General features: G+C 40.0%; 1 protein-coding gene and 1 long non-coding RNA gene across 2 annotated transcripts in view; one reads left to right on the forward strand and one right to left on the reverse strand.

Annotated features, from left to right (window-relative positions):
* The window catches only part of LOC110984685 (uncharacterized), a 48,459-nt gene that overhangs the window by 8,885 nt on the left and 24,288 nt on the right, over positions 1-15,286 (reverse strand). Inside the window, exons 8-21 of the mRNA XM_087146867.1 lie at positions 14,783-14,889; positions 13,025-13,186; positions 11,844-11,933; positions 11,353-11,505; positions 10,838-10,891; positions 9,924-10,188; positions 5,070-5,141; positions 4,024-4,095; positions 3,749-3,820; positions 3,468-3,539; positions 2,460-2,531; positions 2,050-2,121; positions 1,681-1,752; positions 52-123 (exon numbers count right to left, since the gene is read on the reverse strand). Coding sequence (XP_087002993.1) covers positions 52-123; positions 1,681-1,752; positions 2,050-2,121; positions 2,460-2,531; positions 3,468-3,539; positions 3,749-3,820; positions 4,024-4,095; positions 5,070-5,141; positions 9,924-10,188; positions 10,838-10,891; positions 11,353-11,505; positions 11,844-11,933; positions 13,025-13,186; positions 14,783-14,889 — 1,407 coding nt within the window. The remainder of the gene's footprint in view (positions 1-51; positions 124-1,680; positions 1,753-2,049; positions 2,122-2,459; positions 2,532-3,467; positions 3,540-3,748; positions 3,821-4,023; positions 4,096-5,069; positions 5,142-9,923; positions 10,189-10,837; positions 10,892-11,352; positions 11,506-11,843; positions 11,934-13,024; positions 13,187-14,782; positions 14,890-15,286) is intronic.
* On the forward strand, positions 351-1,373 carry LOC147796649 (uncharacterized). The gene is made up of 3 exons (XR_015427860.1): positions 351-700; positions 826-875; positions 1,284-1,373. It is a non-coding gene; the product is annotated as an uncharacterized LOC147796649 (long non-coding RNA).

Below are 15,286 nucleotides of genomic sequence, written 5' to 3' on the forward strand. Positions count from 1 at the left end.
ACAAGATCTTCATCTCAAAAGACTAATTGTAAATCCCTGCAGTTTACTTACAGTGTGATGGTACTTGTAAGACTGTGAAATATACCTCTTCTGATCTCAGTAAGTTTGTTGTCACGCAAGTTTCTAAAGATAAGACATATTCAAACACCGTCTGATGACTGTATTATGAATAACAATTGCATAATTCCGAAAACATACGGTAGATCTCAGTTGCATTGCTAGGGCTGTTGTATCACGTAGGCGCTCAAACAAATTCTTATCGTTGTGAAGTATTCTCCAGTGGTGCCACGACTTCCTTTTTTCATATTGCAAGTAAATAACTACACTGAAACCTATTGAAGCAATCAGATAAGAGAGTGGTGCAACTTGTAAACAAAGCAACACAGATGAAAAGATATCTTCAAAGCAGCTGCAGATGTCTAGCCTCTCATACCATCCAGACAGTATTCGAGATATAAGATAATGTCAACATGGCCACAAGAGATTGGGTTAGGGTCCAAAGCTCGTTTGAACTGTTGCTATACAAACAGAAGATATAGTCGTTTGCTTTGTACGAGACGTTACTCTCGTCGGATATCTCCCCACAAAAGGAAAATAATCGTTTTCTCTCTATACATTTCATTTTTCTCCGTCATCAGATCGTGTTGCTCTGAAAACACCATGCGTCCTTTTATGTTGGCGTTGTGCAGTGTAATTATGGGTATGCAAGCGAAAGTATAATTGCCTTCGCAAGTTGAAGTTTAATTTGTCTAAATGTATATTTAATGAATATGAATTCTTTGCAAATTCGTTTTTGGATAAAATTGGTTTTTGTTTTCAAAATAGCTTACCACCTCTCAGATATCTGTTCAGCTGCAGACGTTTCCCGAGAACAGGTGAGCAACAATCAAACATTCAGGTATTTATAAGTTTGTATTTATAAGTTTGTAGTGTGTGGGTGTCGCTCATCATCAGGGATGTCGAGTTTGACGATTCTTTACCAACTCTTTATAGCGGTTTCAATAAGGTGCAAGGTCGCACTTCAGAAAGCAGTACAGAAGGCATCGACATGAAGTAACTGGAATTAAAATTATCAATGAGTTGCATGTGTCTTTCGGCCTTAACAGAGTCAATTATTTTGCATTTGTGATGCACAACTTGGCATGTCTGAGCTGAAATCTTGTCGCACTTTGAAAGATTCAAAAGCCATTTTGGGTCGGAAATATATCACCTTGATTGTATGTTTTACCACGATTTCTCTGAATGTCCCTTGTGTTGATCCATGTTGCGTATTTCTCCTATAGCTGCCCGGATTCTGCGCTAGATACAGAGCGCCAGCATGTACGTTTGAATACGACCCAGTATGTGGCAGCGATGGAGTCACCTATTCAAGTGTCTGCAGTTTATGCGCGGCTATGCTAAGAATGGGTCGGTCAGACATCAAATTTGTCAGGGGAAAATGTTACCGTTAAATAACAGAAGCGTTGCCTGTAGCAGCGTGGAGCTCAAATTCAGTCCAATTAAAGCTACTTTAGTCTAGGAAAAATAGTTTAATTCCAAGTCTAACATAACGTGAAATTTGGATTCAAATACAGTAAATTTACATGTAATTGGTACCGACGTCTGAGTAGATAGTTTTCAAATTAATCCCACTCAACAAAACTTCCTTATCTATAACAAAAATCAATAACGTATACTCACAATTCGATTAACTTGGTGTTAGTAGAAAATGCACCCGTTTCAATGACGCTGATGTCGTTACGATGAACGTCCCTTGAAGATAAAGAAATCGATTGAACTTTTTTAACAGTCATTTGAAGAAAGCTTCACTGCACTGACAAAAGCAGCAACATACGCTGCAATAATTAGAAAGGTAATTTTTAACTGTGAAGCCATCATGAATTTTTATTTCAATTGACAGTGGAGTATAACTTCCGGTGAAACATGTCATGCACCTATACCACCTACAATCGGAATGAATAGCGGTGGTAGGATGGAATGCCGATAAATGTGACAAGACAGATATGACCATGTAGGCCGAACAAAAAGAAACATAAGCATTAAACTTACAGCGTCCGAAGTTCTCGAAGCGGTCTGAGGAGATTTGCTGGTATAGACGACAATTTGTTTTGTGAGACAAGCCTGCAAAATAAGAGACATTAATATAATTTGCAAGACATTTTTAGCTTACAAAAAAGAATCACTATATTCATAAAAATTACAGACTTTGAACACAGGAATATAAATGTATTCGACTGAATAAATATTGGTCTTTTTTGTCTTGTCCCCAGCTTCAGTAGAAAGGAGTGAATTTTCAATCAAAAAATGGATTAAATGTTATTCTTTACGATGAAGTCTTGTGTAGATTCTGACATATTGAGGTTGTAAACTGAAACACATGGTATCGGGTGGAAAATGCCAAAGCACACGAAAGTGAACTTCAATTATGAATATTTCAGTGATTTGTATTTCTCACTTACATGAAGTAAAGCTTTGGCGTATCTTCAAACACTCCAGTCTCAATCTCCGACAGCTGATTCCCTCGAATATCACTAAGATTAATGCCAAATATTAATCTATGTATGAATATTATGTGAAATATTTAGTTGTGAAAATATACAAAAAGTCCAACCAAGAGCGACTATACCATTAAATACTATGCCCACAAAAGCGTTTCACAAATCAGCATAAAAACAAATCATTTAAAAATGTATAAACAAGAACAATAACAAGCTACTTTGACGTTGTAATGAATCGTAACTTATAAAGAATATCGCCAAAATAAAGAAACCGAAGTCATTATTCAAATAAGTTTGGTGATTTCTAATGTCCTAGCCTGAAAATGATGAGGGTTCTTAATAGTAGATGTCACTCGTTACTACGCTGTCCTCTGGGAGGAGACAGTGACGAATATATCCGAATTAAGTGTCGGAAGAAAACCAGGGGGACCTCATTGAAAAGAAGACTCCACTTTCCATCACGAAAGGGGTCGAACGTCTAATCGACTGGCGTGTGCCAAGTCGATTTATGACTTGAACAGGAGTCTACGGGGAGTTAATGGCAGGGACAGTGTTGATGGGCCACCTGTACCGTCAGAATCCAAAGGAGAGATTTAACATTTCGTCGGTGGATGCTGCCGCTTTGAAGACAGAAAGTTCACCTTAATAAGGAGTGTTTACTTAGCCTTCTGGGGTCAATAAAAATATTCGAAAAGGGACAGCGGGGGCAAACACTTACAACTTGAACAGAAATAGGAAAAATACCAAGAATAGAAACATGGTTGTACATGTTGCAAGTCCGATCCCAATTTTCCAAATATCATAACAAAACATGTACTTAATTGAAGATTCGATATTTTGGAAATCTTTTGTTGCTTTGTTTGTCTTTTTCATTATTATGAAAAATGTGCCTCCATAAGACCTCTCAATTTCTCACGAAGGTATTCGAACACTACGTGCATGTATAGTGTTTACAGTTTCAATACTCACAAATATTTCACGTTACGAAGGCCGAACAGACTATTCTTAACCAGCCTTGTCAGCTTATTGTAGCGCAGATCCCTGTAAAAGCAGATGGAAAGACAAATCTAAACTATACCAAATTATCTGTATAAAAAATTAAGTTTAAAACCTATTTTTAATACAACATCTCGTGTGGTACACACAAAAAAATGACGATAAAAAGTGATGCAGTGGGATTATTTGCAGTTTCGTTCCACGTCTTCATTTCCAAGGAAAGGAGGTATAAATTCAATTATACTTTAACTTACAGAGTAACTAGACGCTTTTGTGCCGCGAACATTCTTTGTTGCACATCTTCTAAATCACAGGCGATCATTCGTCTGAAATAAAAATGGTCATTGTCAGTTTTTGTCCTCTCTAAGTGTGTAAGTGTTACGGAGCGTCCACAGGTCTCCCTATTTGCAAACGTAGATGGTGGCCACATCATTTCAACTTTCTCATCACTGCATTAGAAATGACTGAAGTATACCAATAATATGTAGAGAGTTACGTCGCACAGTCGTAGAACCAGTGGATTACTTACAAGGTTTCCAAATCTGTCAGAGGTTTGAAAGCTCCCTCCTCCATTCTTTTCAGTTTGTTCCTGGATAATAACCTAACGAATGAATAACAACAAATGGAAGAAGGTAGTTTTAAGGAATGGATTCATCGAATACAAAAACACTACATGGTTTGACAAAGGATATTCCTTTTCATAAACGAAGTCACTTAAATAGTGAAAACTAATCAAGAAATTTTGGCAACAGACCAGTATTTGTACGACGACTTGGTTCGTACAGTGCAAATACGCGAAAATTTTATTGTCTTACAGTTATGGTATAAGTGTGTTCTAACACTTTGCATAAAAAGAAACAATGAAACTGATCATAATTACTTCATACACACTTTCCGTGTTTCTATTCAATTGAGATCTACTCTTGAATGAATATGGTGCATCATTATGGATCTACTCATAACATCAGCGCAAATTAATAACTCCGTTTCATTGCCCGGGTCAAAGTAGGCCTACACTGTAAACAAAAGACAAAAAGACATAACTAAGAGTTCCCAGAGGTTTCTTGACGAGTAAAACAGGATGAGGCAGACAAATCAATCTTTTGAACGATTGAAATAATGATGCTGTGAATCCACAGGGGATAGTTTACTGGCTCAGGTTTCTGCCATTCTGAGGGGGGTATTGTGACTATCCCCAGCCGAAGCTACCAAGCCGCCACCAGAACGATTCCATGCCAAGACCTCAGCCGTACAGGCACAACAGCACTGGACAATGGTGGACTGTAGTCAGTACACCGATTGGGTGTACGATTTCATCGGAGTTTGCGGATACCGAAGGCTCCGGCTAGAGGGAATTGTTGAACAAGATATTACATTTCATTGCTCGCATCAGCCCGGTCCAGACAGAGCCAGTCCACCCCGATCTGAAAGTCGCGGGCATTGGTTTAGCAGCTTTTTAGTTGTTCAGTTGTCCAGCCTGCTATCTAAATACACAGTTCTTCCCAAAATGCAAAAATCAATATTACACAATTAGACATACTGTAACTCTTTAGCTGCACGTAACTATATACTTACAGTTGACGCAATTGCGGAAGGTTTGTCAAATCTTTTTTGGTCAGGTCTGTTATTTTATTATCTGATAAATCTCTGAAAAAGATAGAAAAACAACCATTTTACTTCAGATATATGACATCATGTTTGATATTTTTTAATTCAAAAATTGAAAGTTTTAAAGTAGGCATGTTGAGTAGTATACATGATATCATGAGATAAGCAACTAGCAGATCGAAAACCCACCAAAATGCAAATACAGCGTTTGGTTGAAATCCATCCGGAAAATTGAATAATTGGACGTGCTTTTATACGGAAAGCCGCCGCTGTAATAAAAGACGATAGGAAGAGGGTATTGTGGACAATGAAGTATTCATCGCCTCTGAAAGCGTGATTCATTGATCACACGAACAAAGCTAGAGTGGACCACGGAAATTCAGGTGCTCCCTATATTTCGCTGAAAGTTATCACGGACTACTTCTGAATTTGGAGGAGAAATATGTTGGTTGTTGGGGAGGCAGACGACAAGACTCTAAAAACCTCGTAAATAGCGAAAATGAGCTGTGATGTAAACTGGACAGCAAAAGAAACTTGCCACTTCTGTCAAAGGCCACACATAAAAATTCACTCCATAGAAATAAACAATTTTGTACACAAGTATGGTGCAATACCCCTTACTAATCACATGCCCAAAAGCAAGTGATTTTCTTTATAACGAATAAATTGACATGCACAGCAACTTGTAATTGGTCACTGAATCAAAAGTCACAGAATGTAACAGAATGAGCCGTAAGTTATACGCAGAAATCAATTTCACAGGACGAAATAAAGAAGTCACAATCATTACTTTTCAATAATGTGTATGCATAGTCAGTAAGGACGGCATCCCTATACAAAAACGACTCATGCACATCATTTTGACAAAACACGTGTTCACTTTGTCATTGGTTGTTTAAAATGTTGTCCATTCACGGGTCATTTTTGCTTGGTGGAGAGTGCTTTTGTGTGTGACTTTTGATTCAGTAACCAAGTTGCTGTGCGTGACAATTTCTTCTTTGTTATAAAGATAATCACTTGCTTTGGGGGATGTGATTCGTAAGGGGTATAGCAGCATACCTGTGTACAAAAATTGTTTATTTTTATGGGATGAATTTTTTTGTGTGGCCTTTGACAGAAGTGGCAAGTTTCTGTTCCTGTCCAGTGTATATACAGAGGGCGTTGTGATGATAAGCTTCTATATTATGGCCTCTCATACATGTACTGATGCTGTTGAATGTGCATCAGTTCCTAAACAGAACTCATTTGAGCTCCTTTGGGCCACATTATGTCAACATTGTGTGTTTCGGCCTCGGGCATACGGGGACACTACATTATTCCGTGTTCCACTCGCGCTCGTGTGGTAACGAATTTTTCTTCAAGCAAACTTGACACGATGTACTTTTTTGCGTTGGGGAGATGTTAATTTATATAACGGGTTTTTGCCCTTACCCAACGTATATTAATAAGCACTGTATGGTCAGTGCTTCTCCGAGAGCTTGCGAAAATAAAAAACTCACAAGCTTACTCGGGGGGACTCGAACCCACGACCTCCTGCTTACTACTGCAGATGTCTTAACCACTCGACCACCGAGCTTGCCATGGTCGGCCAGCCGGGCCGAGTCAACTGAAGCAGTGGGTAACCGCGAACTATTTTCAAGATGTATTTTTTTATTTATTTTTTTGCGTTGGGGAGATGTTAATTTATATACCGGGTTTTTGCCCTTACCCAACGTATATTAGTAAGCACTGTATGGTCACTGATAAACAAACTTGACATGCAGAAAGGTAGGCTACGGCGCAGAGCAAAAGCAGAAACACCGATGTACCACAGTTCTACCATTTTATCTCAAGGGAGCATGGGAATTAGTTGTGTTTTAGCTTATTTCAATAACAGCAATAATAATAGGAATCACACTAAGAAAGGAATTGTTAGAATTGTACCTACATTCAAACACGTGACGATCAGCACGGGCAAATACGCCACTTTTCAATTTACAGTCACGCAGATGTTCGATTGCTTTTAGCGTAAAAATAGCGCAATGCGTTGAGTTAGCCCGACAGCACATTCCGCAGGGTTCGATAAGAACCGTGCAATACGGTTATATATTACGCTGTTTACTGCCATGGATCGACCAAACAGAACTGAGAATTCAAGTTTGCCTGAAGATAATCATATTAATTTTATCTGTCTTTTACGAGCTAATCTAATGACGCAACTCGGTATTAACATATTGCCATTTAGACAACCCCATGGAACGGATGTTCATGAGGATGCAATGTTCGATCGTATTGTATTCAATGTAATCTGTTAAATTATGTGGTGCCAAACTTTTGGGGTAGCTGCGAACATCCCTTTTAGTTTTCTTTAAATATTTAGATACAATTTATTACTAACTTTAAATTATTCTAAATGTAAAAAGGCATCATTTCATATAAAACCTTTGGTGTGTTGCTGTTAGTTTAATTCTCAGATTTGCAAGATGAACTCTCAATTGAAGATGGTAGACAAATATAAAATGTAGCCAAATAGAATACCAAAGTGTGACGTCACTTTGAATCAGAAGTGCGAAGTGCAGTGCAAACGAATGGAGTAGGCGCGCGCGTTGGTTCACGCGCTGGTTCACGAGCTCATATCTTTTACACACTAATTATGCGCGTGACGTATTCACTTCGGTACTTTATTTTTTTCACGTGACATAACATGAAGGGCAAAGGCATATCCGGAAGTGCACCATGTCCGTGGAGGCGACTGTATTACTAGTCCGTGTATTTCTATTGGCAGTTTCATGTACGCCCGAAAGTTGAGAGACTTCGAAGGCGCGCGTGTTTCCATGCACATCTGTGTAAATTGAACGTGGACCGTTGAAATCACGTTTGTTCAAAGTTTAGCCATCCAGTTCGTAAGTGACTTCGCCACAAAGGCAGACGCGCCACGATTTGCAGGCTCCCACTGAACGATCGCTGAAGTTGCGCGTTAACTTCCAGTTCCACGGTTCCACGTAACCGGCAATCAATGCATGTAACTCTATGTGCAGTGCACGTGTGCAGTGGGCGTGGTTTAAACTGAAGTGACGTCACACTTACGAACCGGATAGAGATCATAAGTTGAACCAGAGGTGACGTTGGGCACGTAAAATCGCACCATTACGACAGAACAACTTAGAACCTCGCAGACGCCTACGCGCACGTCAGATCTCGTAAACGCGGGCACGTTACATGGAATATCCTGTCGCCCTGTTCTTGCGCAAACTTGGCGTAGCGTTCAAGAATAGGCCTTACACCTTCAGCTTTACTATGATCTCTATGAGCTGAGCAATCACATTGTACCCGACGGTCAAAATGGATAAGAGGATAAATCGTAGATGAGAGCTTGTTTGAATGGGGGGGGCAGAATTTTTCACTTTGCAAATCCTCAAAATAATATTTACATTTTGCAAATGGGTGCTGCAGGAATCAGCACAGTTTTTAAAATAATCATAATAATAATGGCCATTTTGAAGAAGGTGATCAAGGCGCTGTTATAATTATCCCTGTACATTGGGCTCAGAACATCTGAACATTCCTGAAAGCTCAGCTCCATGCATGGGGAATATACAAGCCCAATGCTGCCAGTATCAGACGCAAACGGCTAACCATAACCATATCTGCTTTCACAGGTACCTAGTTGAAATTTTACTTCCTCCTGGGGGAGAGAGGCATGCAAGGTCGCACCCCAGCAAATAGGCCAGAAATGTGTCCGCCGAGCTCATTAATAAATTTAAAGTTGGGAGTCCTGAGAGCCATGGAATTAGGGAATTGAAGAAATATGGCACTGAACCTCTGGTCCAGACTCAGGGCCCCCTCCACTTCCGAGCAAATTGGCTACAGTCGGGTACGAAAGTGGCACTATTTAGCCATTTTGCAAAGGGATCTATTGCCGAAATGGTCTACTTTGGGTGAGAATTTCTAAAACGTTCATCAGTCAACCCACTGGAAAGTGAAAGTATTAAACTAAAAGAGGACATGAAGAATATCATTTTCTCTGCAGCCCGGACAGCTGTGAGAGTTGTGAGTATTTTAATTAAAATAATTTGAAGTACCAGGATTTATCACTGGTGTCTATGGGAATTAATTCGTAGGGGTGCACCCATTGGGATAAAGTGACTAGCCCAAGATCACAACATGCTGACACCAACTGGATTGGAACTTCCTACCTCATGATCAGAAGCTTTGAGTGACGGTCGTGCATGTGGTTGTTATATGTTATGAGCTTAATTGCACCTGTTGTATTCCTTGCCTGTTTCCCGAGTTTATCACTGTATTCTAGGCATGTTAATGCTTTTGTCCTTGGTGATACACCGTACTTTTTGTGTAACTGAAAACATAGGATAGTCTCAAGATAGTGACTTAGTTCACTTTTTAGCAATCCCTCAGAGGTGATAGCCTTTTGTATGCTTTCCTATACGATAACCGAGAAATAATAAATAAAAGAATGAATCAATGAATATTATACCATTCTTGACCTTACATGCATGGGCTGTCACTACGTTGGGTGACATGTGAACTGATGGGCTTTTTATTAAGGAAAACTGACGGTGACATGTGACTTGAAAAGCACCTGGCGCCTTTAAAATTAGAAAAAAATTCAATTATATTGCTCTCTGCAGTGGTCTGTAGTTAATATTTTCTCGTGAGCCAGCAGTGTGTTTATGAATAACCAACTTGCGTCATGTCGGAAAATACATCCAAACCAACTGACACAAAAATTGAATGAGCAGAAAGCCGACCGGAAACATGGACAAATTCACACCTCTCCTTTGCATATTCAAAATAATGTTACACAAAATATCAACTACTTACAATGATATCGTGTTGTTTGGAAGGTTTCTTGGGACGTTGGTCAGTTGTTTAGCACGGCAGTCCAGCCTGATACCAATCACCACACCCCGTACTTCAGATCCGTACCGTACCCCATCGGTACTGTTGCTGTCAATGTCATATGCATCTCGATACGTAGACGCATCTCCAGTCGTATTATAAGGCGATGCTAGTGACGGCAGCTCTGCTGTCCGTGTCTGCTCTATTTCAACGAAGCAGTCACAAGATTCGGGGAAAGTTCCCTCCTCTTTTCAGAACGAATGAAAGAAATCACAAAATCACATTTCCATACTTTGTAGTCTCGAGAAATGCACAGTGCCACTACCAAGCACAATGATACCGTCAACAGTCATTACGTGTGAAGAAGATTGAACATTCTCTTAAATACAATATTAAATAGGTTATGGTGGTCGTCAAATTCAACAGGTAATCCTGAGCATTCAGGGCAGAAAACCGGACTATGATGTCCATTTTACATACAACGCAAAACATGGGCGGAGATCCAGGGGGATGAGAGATATGCCCCCCCCCTATTTTTGACATAGGGAATCCTCCCCCCACTTGTCAAGTCACTGACTCCATGCGTACCCGGTACCCTGCACCATCGACTCCGCGAAGGCCCACGTCACACTCTCACCTGGAAAGGAGACCACGCTGAGTTTTCAGAAATCACCCCCTTCCCCCATGAGACAAAGAATCTCCGGCCAAGACTCAAAAGCCTGGAAGTCGTTGATGTCCGTTGATTTATAATGCCTACACTGGGAATGTAACGTGCTGCAAATCGAGGCTTACGTGGGTTTTGCGAAATATTTTGTATTGGGGGAAAGGTTCTGATTCAAGGATTTGTGTACCATCTAATTCTTAGTGTTAAGAAGGAATATGCAAGAAAACAATACCACATGGGATTTCCTGTCTGATGTCTTCAATATTATCCCGCATCTTCTTGTTTCCTTCAGGGAGGAAGAAAAGGACGAGTAAAAATTCCAAGAGAAATAATAACATGTCCGATGAGATTTTAAAACATAGTAACCCATACATTATCTACAATTTCGACGAGAGCAGCACCGTCACACGCAGGACTCGAAAAAAGTTTAGAGTTACAAAGCTTGACTATGGTCAAGAGAGCAGTAAAACATCTATTTAACGATTCAAATTTAGGGAGCGTTCGATCAGGGGAGACAGGGCAACATTCACCTGGAATGGTCGTGTGTACTGTGTCAAACGAGACGGCGGCAACAAGATTAAACATGAGTCAACTCGTGGAAGTTAATCGAACGCACCTTTACACTATGAAGCGTAAATCGGCAACCAGCTTTGTACGTTTAAATTTGATTCATGGGTGCACCTACTCATTAACTGGTAGCCCTGTGTTGAGCATTTTAAGTGTTACCTTATGATTGGGACCACTTACTGCACACTATCTCCTCCTCATCTGACCCGTTATCGCAGTCAGGTTTACCATTGCATATTGCTTCCCGAGGCACGCACTGTGTAGAGTTCATACATGGAAACTCCTCTCCGCAGTGTCCATGTGCATCGAACACAGTTTGTTGTGGGCGTAATCCTGTCAGAGAAAATTTGAAAATTGAAAATGCACTGTCCCGATAAATGACAGTTGTCTTAGGTCCATAAGCGAGTTGACCAGAATCTGTGTGCCTGACGTTTCACTTCACAAGACTTCACAATAACAGTGGAGAGGGTGTGATACTTTGATGAGAAAATCGGGCGCAGCAACAAAAAGAGCTTATGGAGCAGTCATTTCTGCTGTGTAGGGCTTGATTTAAGAGATACAATCCAAGTACAAACAAAGGAATTATCTTTTGTATGTACACAAGAGGGGAACGGAGAAGAAACAAAAGATATAAAGGCAAGAACCAAGGGAATCTCCTGTCATAATATCACCTTGATCTAAGTCATCCTCTTCCTCTTCACCAGAGTCATCATTCTTTGTCCCAAAGAAATTATCCCACATCTTTGCTAAATTCCAGTCTCCTAGTTAGACGAAAGAAAAGTTAAAACAAAGAAACTGATTGCCTTTTTGGATTTACTTCTTTCGTGTTTTGGCTGCATGTGGCTGCGACAGCAATCTGGAGATGAAGGAGCTAAACGTGGTTCAGTCGCTTATGGTTAGCCCATTCTGCCAAGCCATGCAGAGTGCTATTAACAGCACGCGTTATCTAAAAAGGTGGACTGTCAGAAAGACCACCAAAAAAGCTCTGTGACAAACACAACTAAAACACGGCAATGATAATTCGGTTTATGAAGGTGTACCATTTGCAATATAGTCCTATATTCCTGGTGACTGAATAAGGCTTCTGTTTATTCAAAAGCACCCGGGCCAAACTTCACGGAGCTGCTAAACAGTTGATAGAAAGTCATATTTACTAGAGCAGAAAATTTTGCTAACCTTAAGCACTATATGGTGGTGCTTGACCTGGTTGTACTTACGATTGCGCGCGAAAAAGATTTCAATTGTGTTGTCACTACTTTCAGCAATTTTTCTCCAATGGAAGCATGCCTCCTGCCGCACTTTCTGCTCTCGGTCTTCATGAAATACACATAACGTCAGTCAACGTAAAATAATCTGCTTATCAGGGTCTTGAAATTGGGCCCAGGCACATTAGTCCACTTTTGATGGTCCATCTCAGAATGTAAAATAAGCTTTGTTGGACAGATCAAGTTTAACATACACCAGATCGTGGTGGTTTAATAGGTTTTTGGTTTGTGACCCACAACAGAGCCAGGATTAAAGTGAAAGTGTTGGTCTAAAGCGAAATAGTTTTATTGTTTAGGTCAATGTTACGTGACAAGATACCCTCATTAATGCATGCTGCATAAGGCTGTACTTCATAGCTCGATTTCAAGAATAGTATCAATGCACACGTATCTAAGTTGGTCATGAATGTTAAACAAGGCTCTGAACTTTGACAACCTACAGGCCATTCGCTCCCCTTATGGAATATGGTCAGTTAATCATGCGAGATCATTATTAGATAATATCGAAGACGGAAACTGCTGGTCGACTCGGTTGCCCGAATCCACTGATTCCTGAGGTAGATCTATCAAGCTATAGGTACACTCACGACATTCCTCCACCTCCCACTCGTCTGAGCCGTTGTCACAGTCAGGCGTCCCGTCGCATATCGAGTCCTGAGGAACGCACTGTGTTGAGTTCAGACACGGGAAATCTTTTCCACAGTGCTTATGAGCATCCACAGCTCTACGCTGGATATGCCTTATTATTGCTGACAAAAAGAAATGCAGAAAACCATGCAAAATATCATACTGTCAGTAATCAATTCAGTACAGTTGGAACTCTAATTCGCCAACGATGGAAAACGTGTATTAATTTAAAGGGTGCGTTCAGTTTCTAATTATAATTCTTGTAAATGTCCGCCGTGTCCCGTTTGACCCCATTTTCAATATTCGTTTTGACACGCCAGGTATTTTTTTTTTACTTTTGTGCTCTTGCAAATTTGCATATTTATGAGAAAAAGTGTGATGTCATTCCATACAGAGACCTCTCACGTGTTCTTTTTTCTGGCTATACGCCGGCGTATCAGTGTATGAAATCACAAAATGTGAGCGAAGTTTTTCACGAGTATTTTCAAAACCCATGTAATAATATCACAAGTTAACCACAGCGCCCTTCAGGAAAAAAAAAGTTAAATGGTTACAAAAGGCACTTTCAATAACACTAAATAAAAAAGGTGTATTTTTTCTTTTACATCAGAAGGAACAAAATGTTCCCACATGAAGTTCCCACATAATTTTCATAACATGGGCTGTCTGATAACAATTTAGTATCATGAGACCAGGACCATGTCTCATATACATATAGATAAATAGATAGGGTGTTATTGGGGCAATGCAATCGAGTACCTCTTTTGAAATGTAAAGGTTTCAATTAAACCTTGAATCAATTGCAAGTTTTCGGTGGTATACCTAACACCCTTGATATTTATTTACGACTGGCCCTAACTGGACGTTAAAGGTGTTACATTAACACCAAGACTTTGTAATATGCCAAGCCTCGAAATTACAGCTCGTTTTGCCCGCTTAATGTGCGATTTTCGTTTGATGCCATGAGTTGTCAATATTAATTTTCAAATCTCGAACAGGTGTTGGGAATGATTGAAATACCACCAGTGTTATTTAAAACACCAGTTCTTGCTGTGTAGGCCTATGTTTTGTATCGCGAGGAATTCCATGGGTTGCCAGACAATCTGACAAAAGGCCTGTCTTATCTCACTTGAACTGAACTGGCAACATTTTCATCGTGACATTTCATTTTCATGTCTCGAAAATTGTGTAGCTTAGAATAGAAGGGACATACAGGCAACGAGTGATACTGTGTCCCTCTAATGAAGATATCACTCGTCTTGTACAGAATGTATCATCTTTCAGCGTCTCAACCCTAATAGAGCAGTTTTCAGGCCATTTCACAGTCGGGGGCTGAGCCCAACCTCCCCCCCGCCTCACCCCCCGACTTCGGCTGTTACTCTTCCGATATCTTTTTGCAAAACGTGGCACTGTTGACTTGTGAAAATATTAGTTGGAAGTGCACGCCATTAGGACTCTATACCTAAGTGCATCAAGCATGTCCATCAAAATAGTTTTGCAGACCTGTCTTGGCAAAAACGAGTATTTCACGAGAACGATATCCAATTTTCATGTAATTGGTATCAAAATGATTGTAAGTCATTACTGGAGAAAACCGTTTGAAAGCTCATCACTCAGAAAAAATGTGCAGTGACGATATCGGAGCTTTTAGTTAACTATTGGTATTGTATTGTGAAACAGATCCACGAATAGTAAAACTTTCATGTGATACAACTTACCACCATCTTGCTCTGCTCTTCTACTAGCGCATAAGTGAAGTACGAAGAGCATCCGAAGAGCGTTGTGCAGTTTCCGCATGCTGAGGGCCTGCAGCAGGAAAAATAACCTTTAATATGATACTTGCCGGTCAATTACAAGAGATAATTGTCAGTGGATTCGGTTTGCTCTTATTTTCACACCTTTTCTTGCTTGTCCGCTTACAGTTGTAATAAAAGTAACAACTGTTGAAGGGAAATCAAAAGAAAAGGTAGCAGTAATAATTCTGTATACGTTTTTGTTTCCCATTATTACAGATGACTTTGTACATCTGTCTGGGGCATTCCACTGTTTCTTCTGCATCGATCGATTTTACAATTTAGCCATTCGAAGCACAAATTGAAGAATACATTTCACTGGAATTAATGGTATGTCAAATGATATGAGCCTCTTTAAAGCAAGATAGACGTCCAAAGATAGACTCGGGCACTTAAGTAATCAAAATGTGGAAATGGAAGGAAGCGATG

Source organism: Acanthaster planci, linkage group LG15 (assembly GCF_054643075.1).
Source record: "Acanthaster planci isolate LZ-2023a linkage group LG15, COTS_SCS, whole genome shotgun sequence".
Classification (NCBI taxonomy): Eukaryota; Metazoa; Echinodermata; class Asteroidea; order Valvatida; family Acanthasteridae; genus Acanthaster; species Acanthaster planci.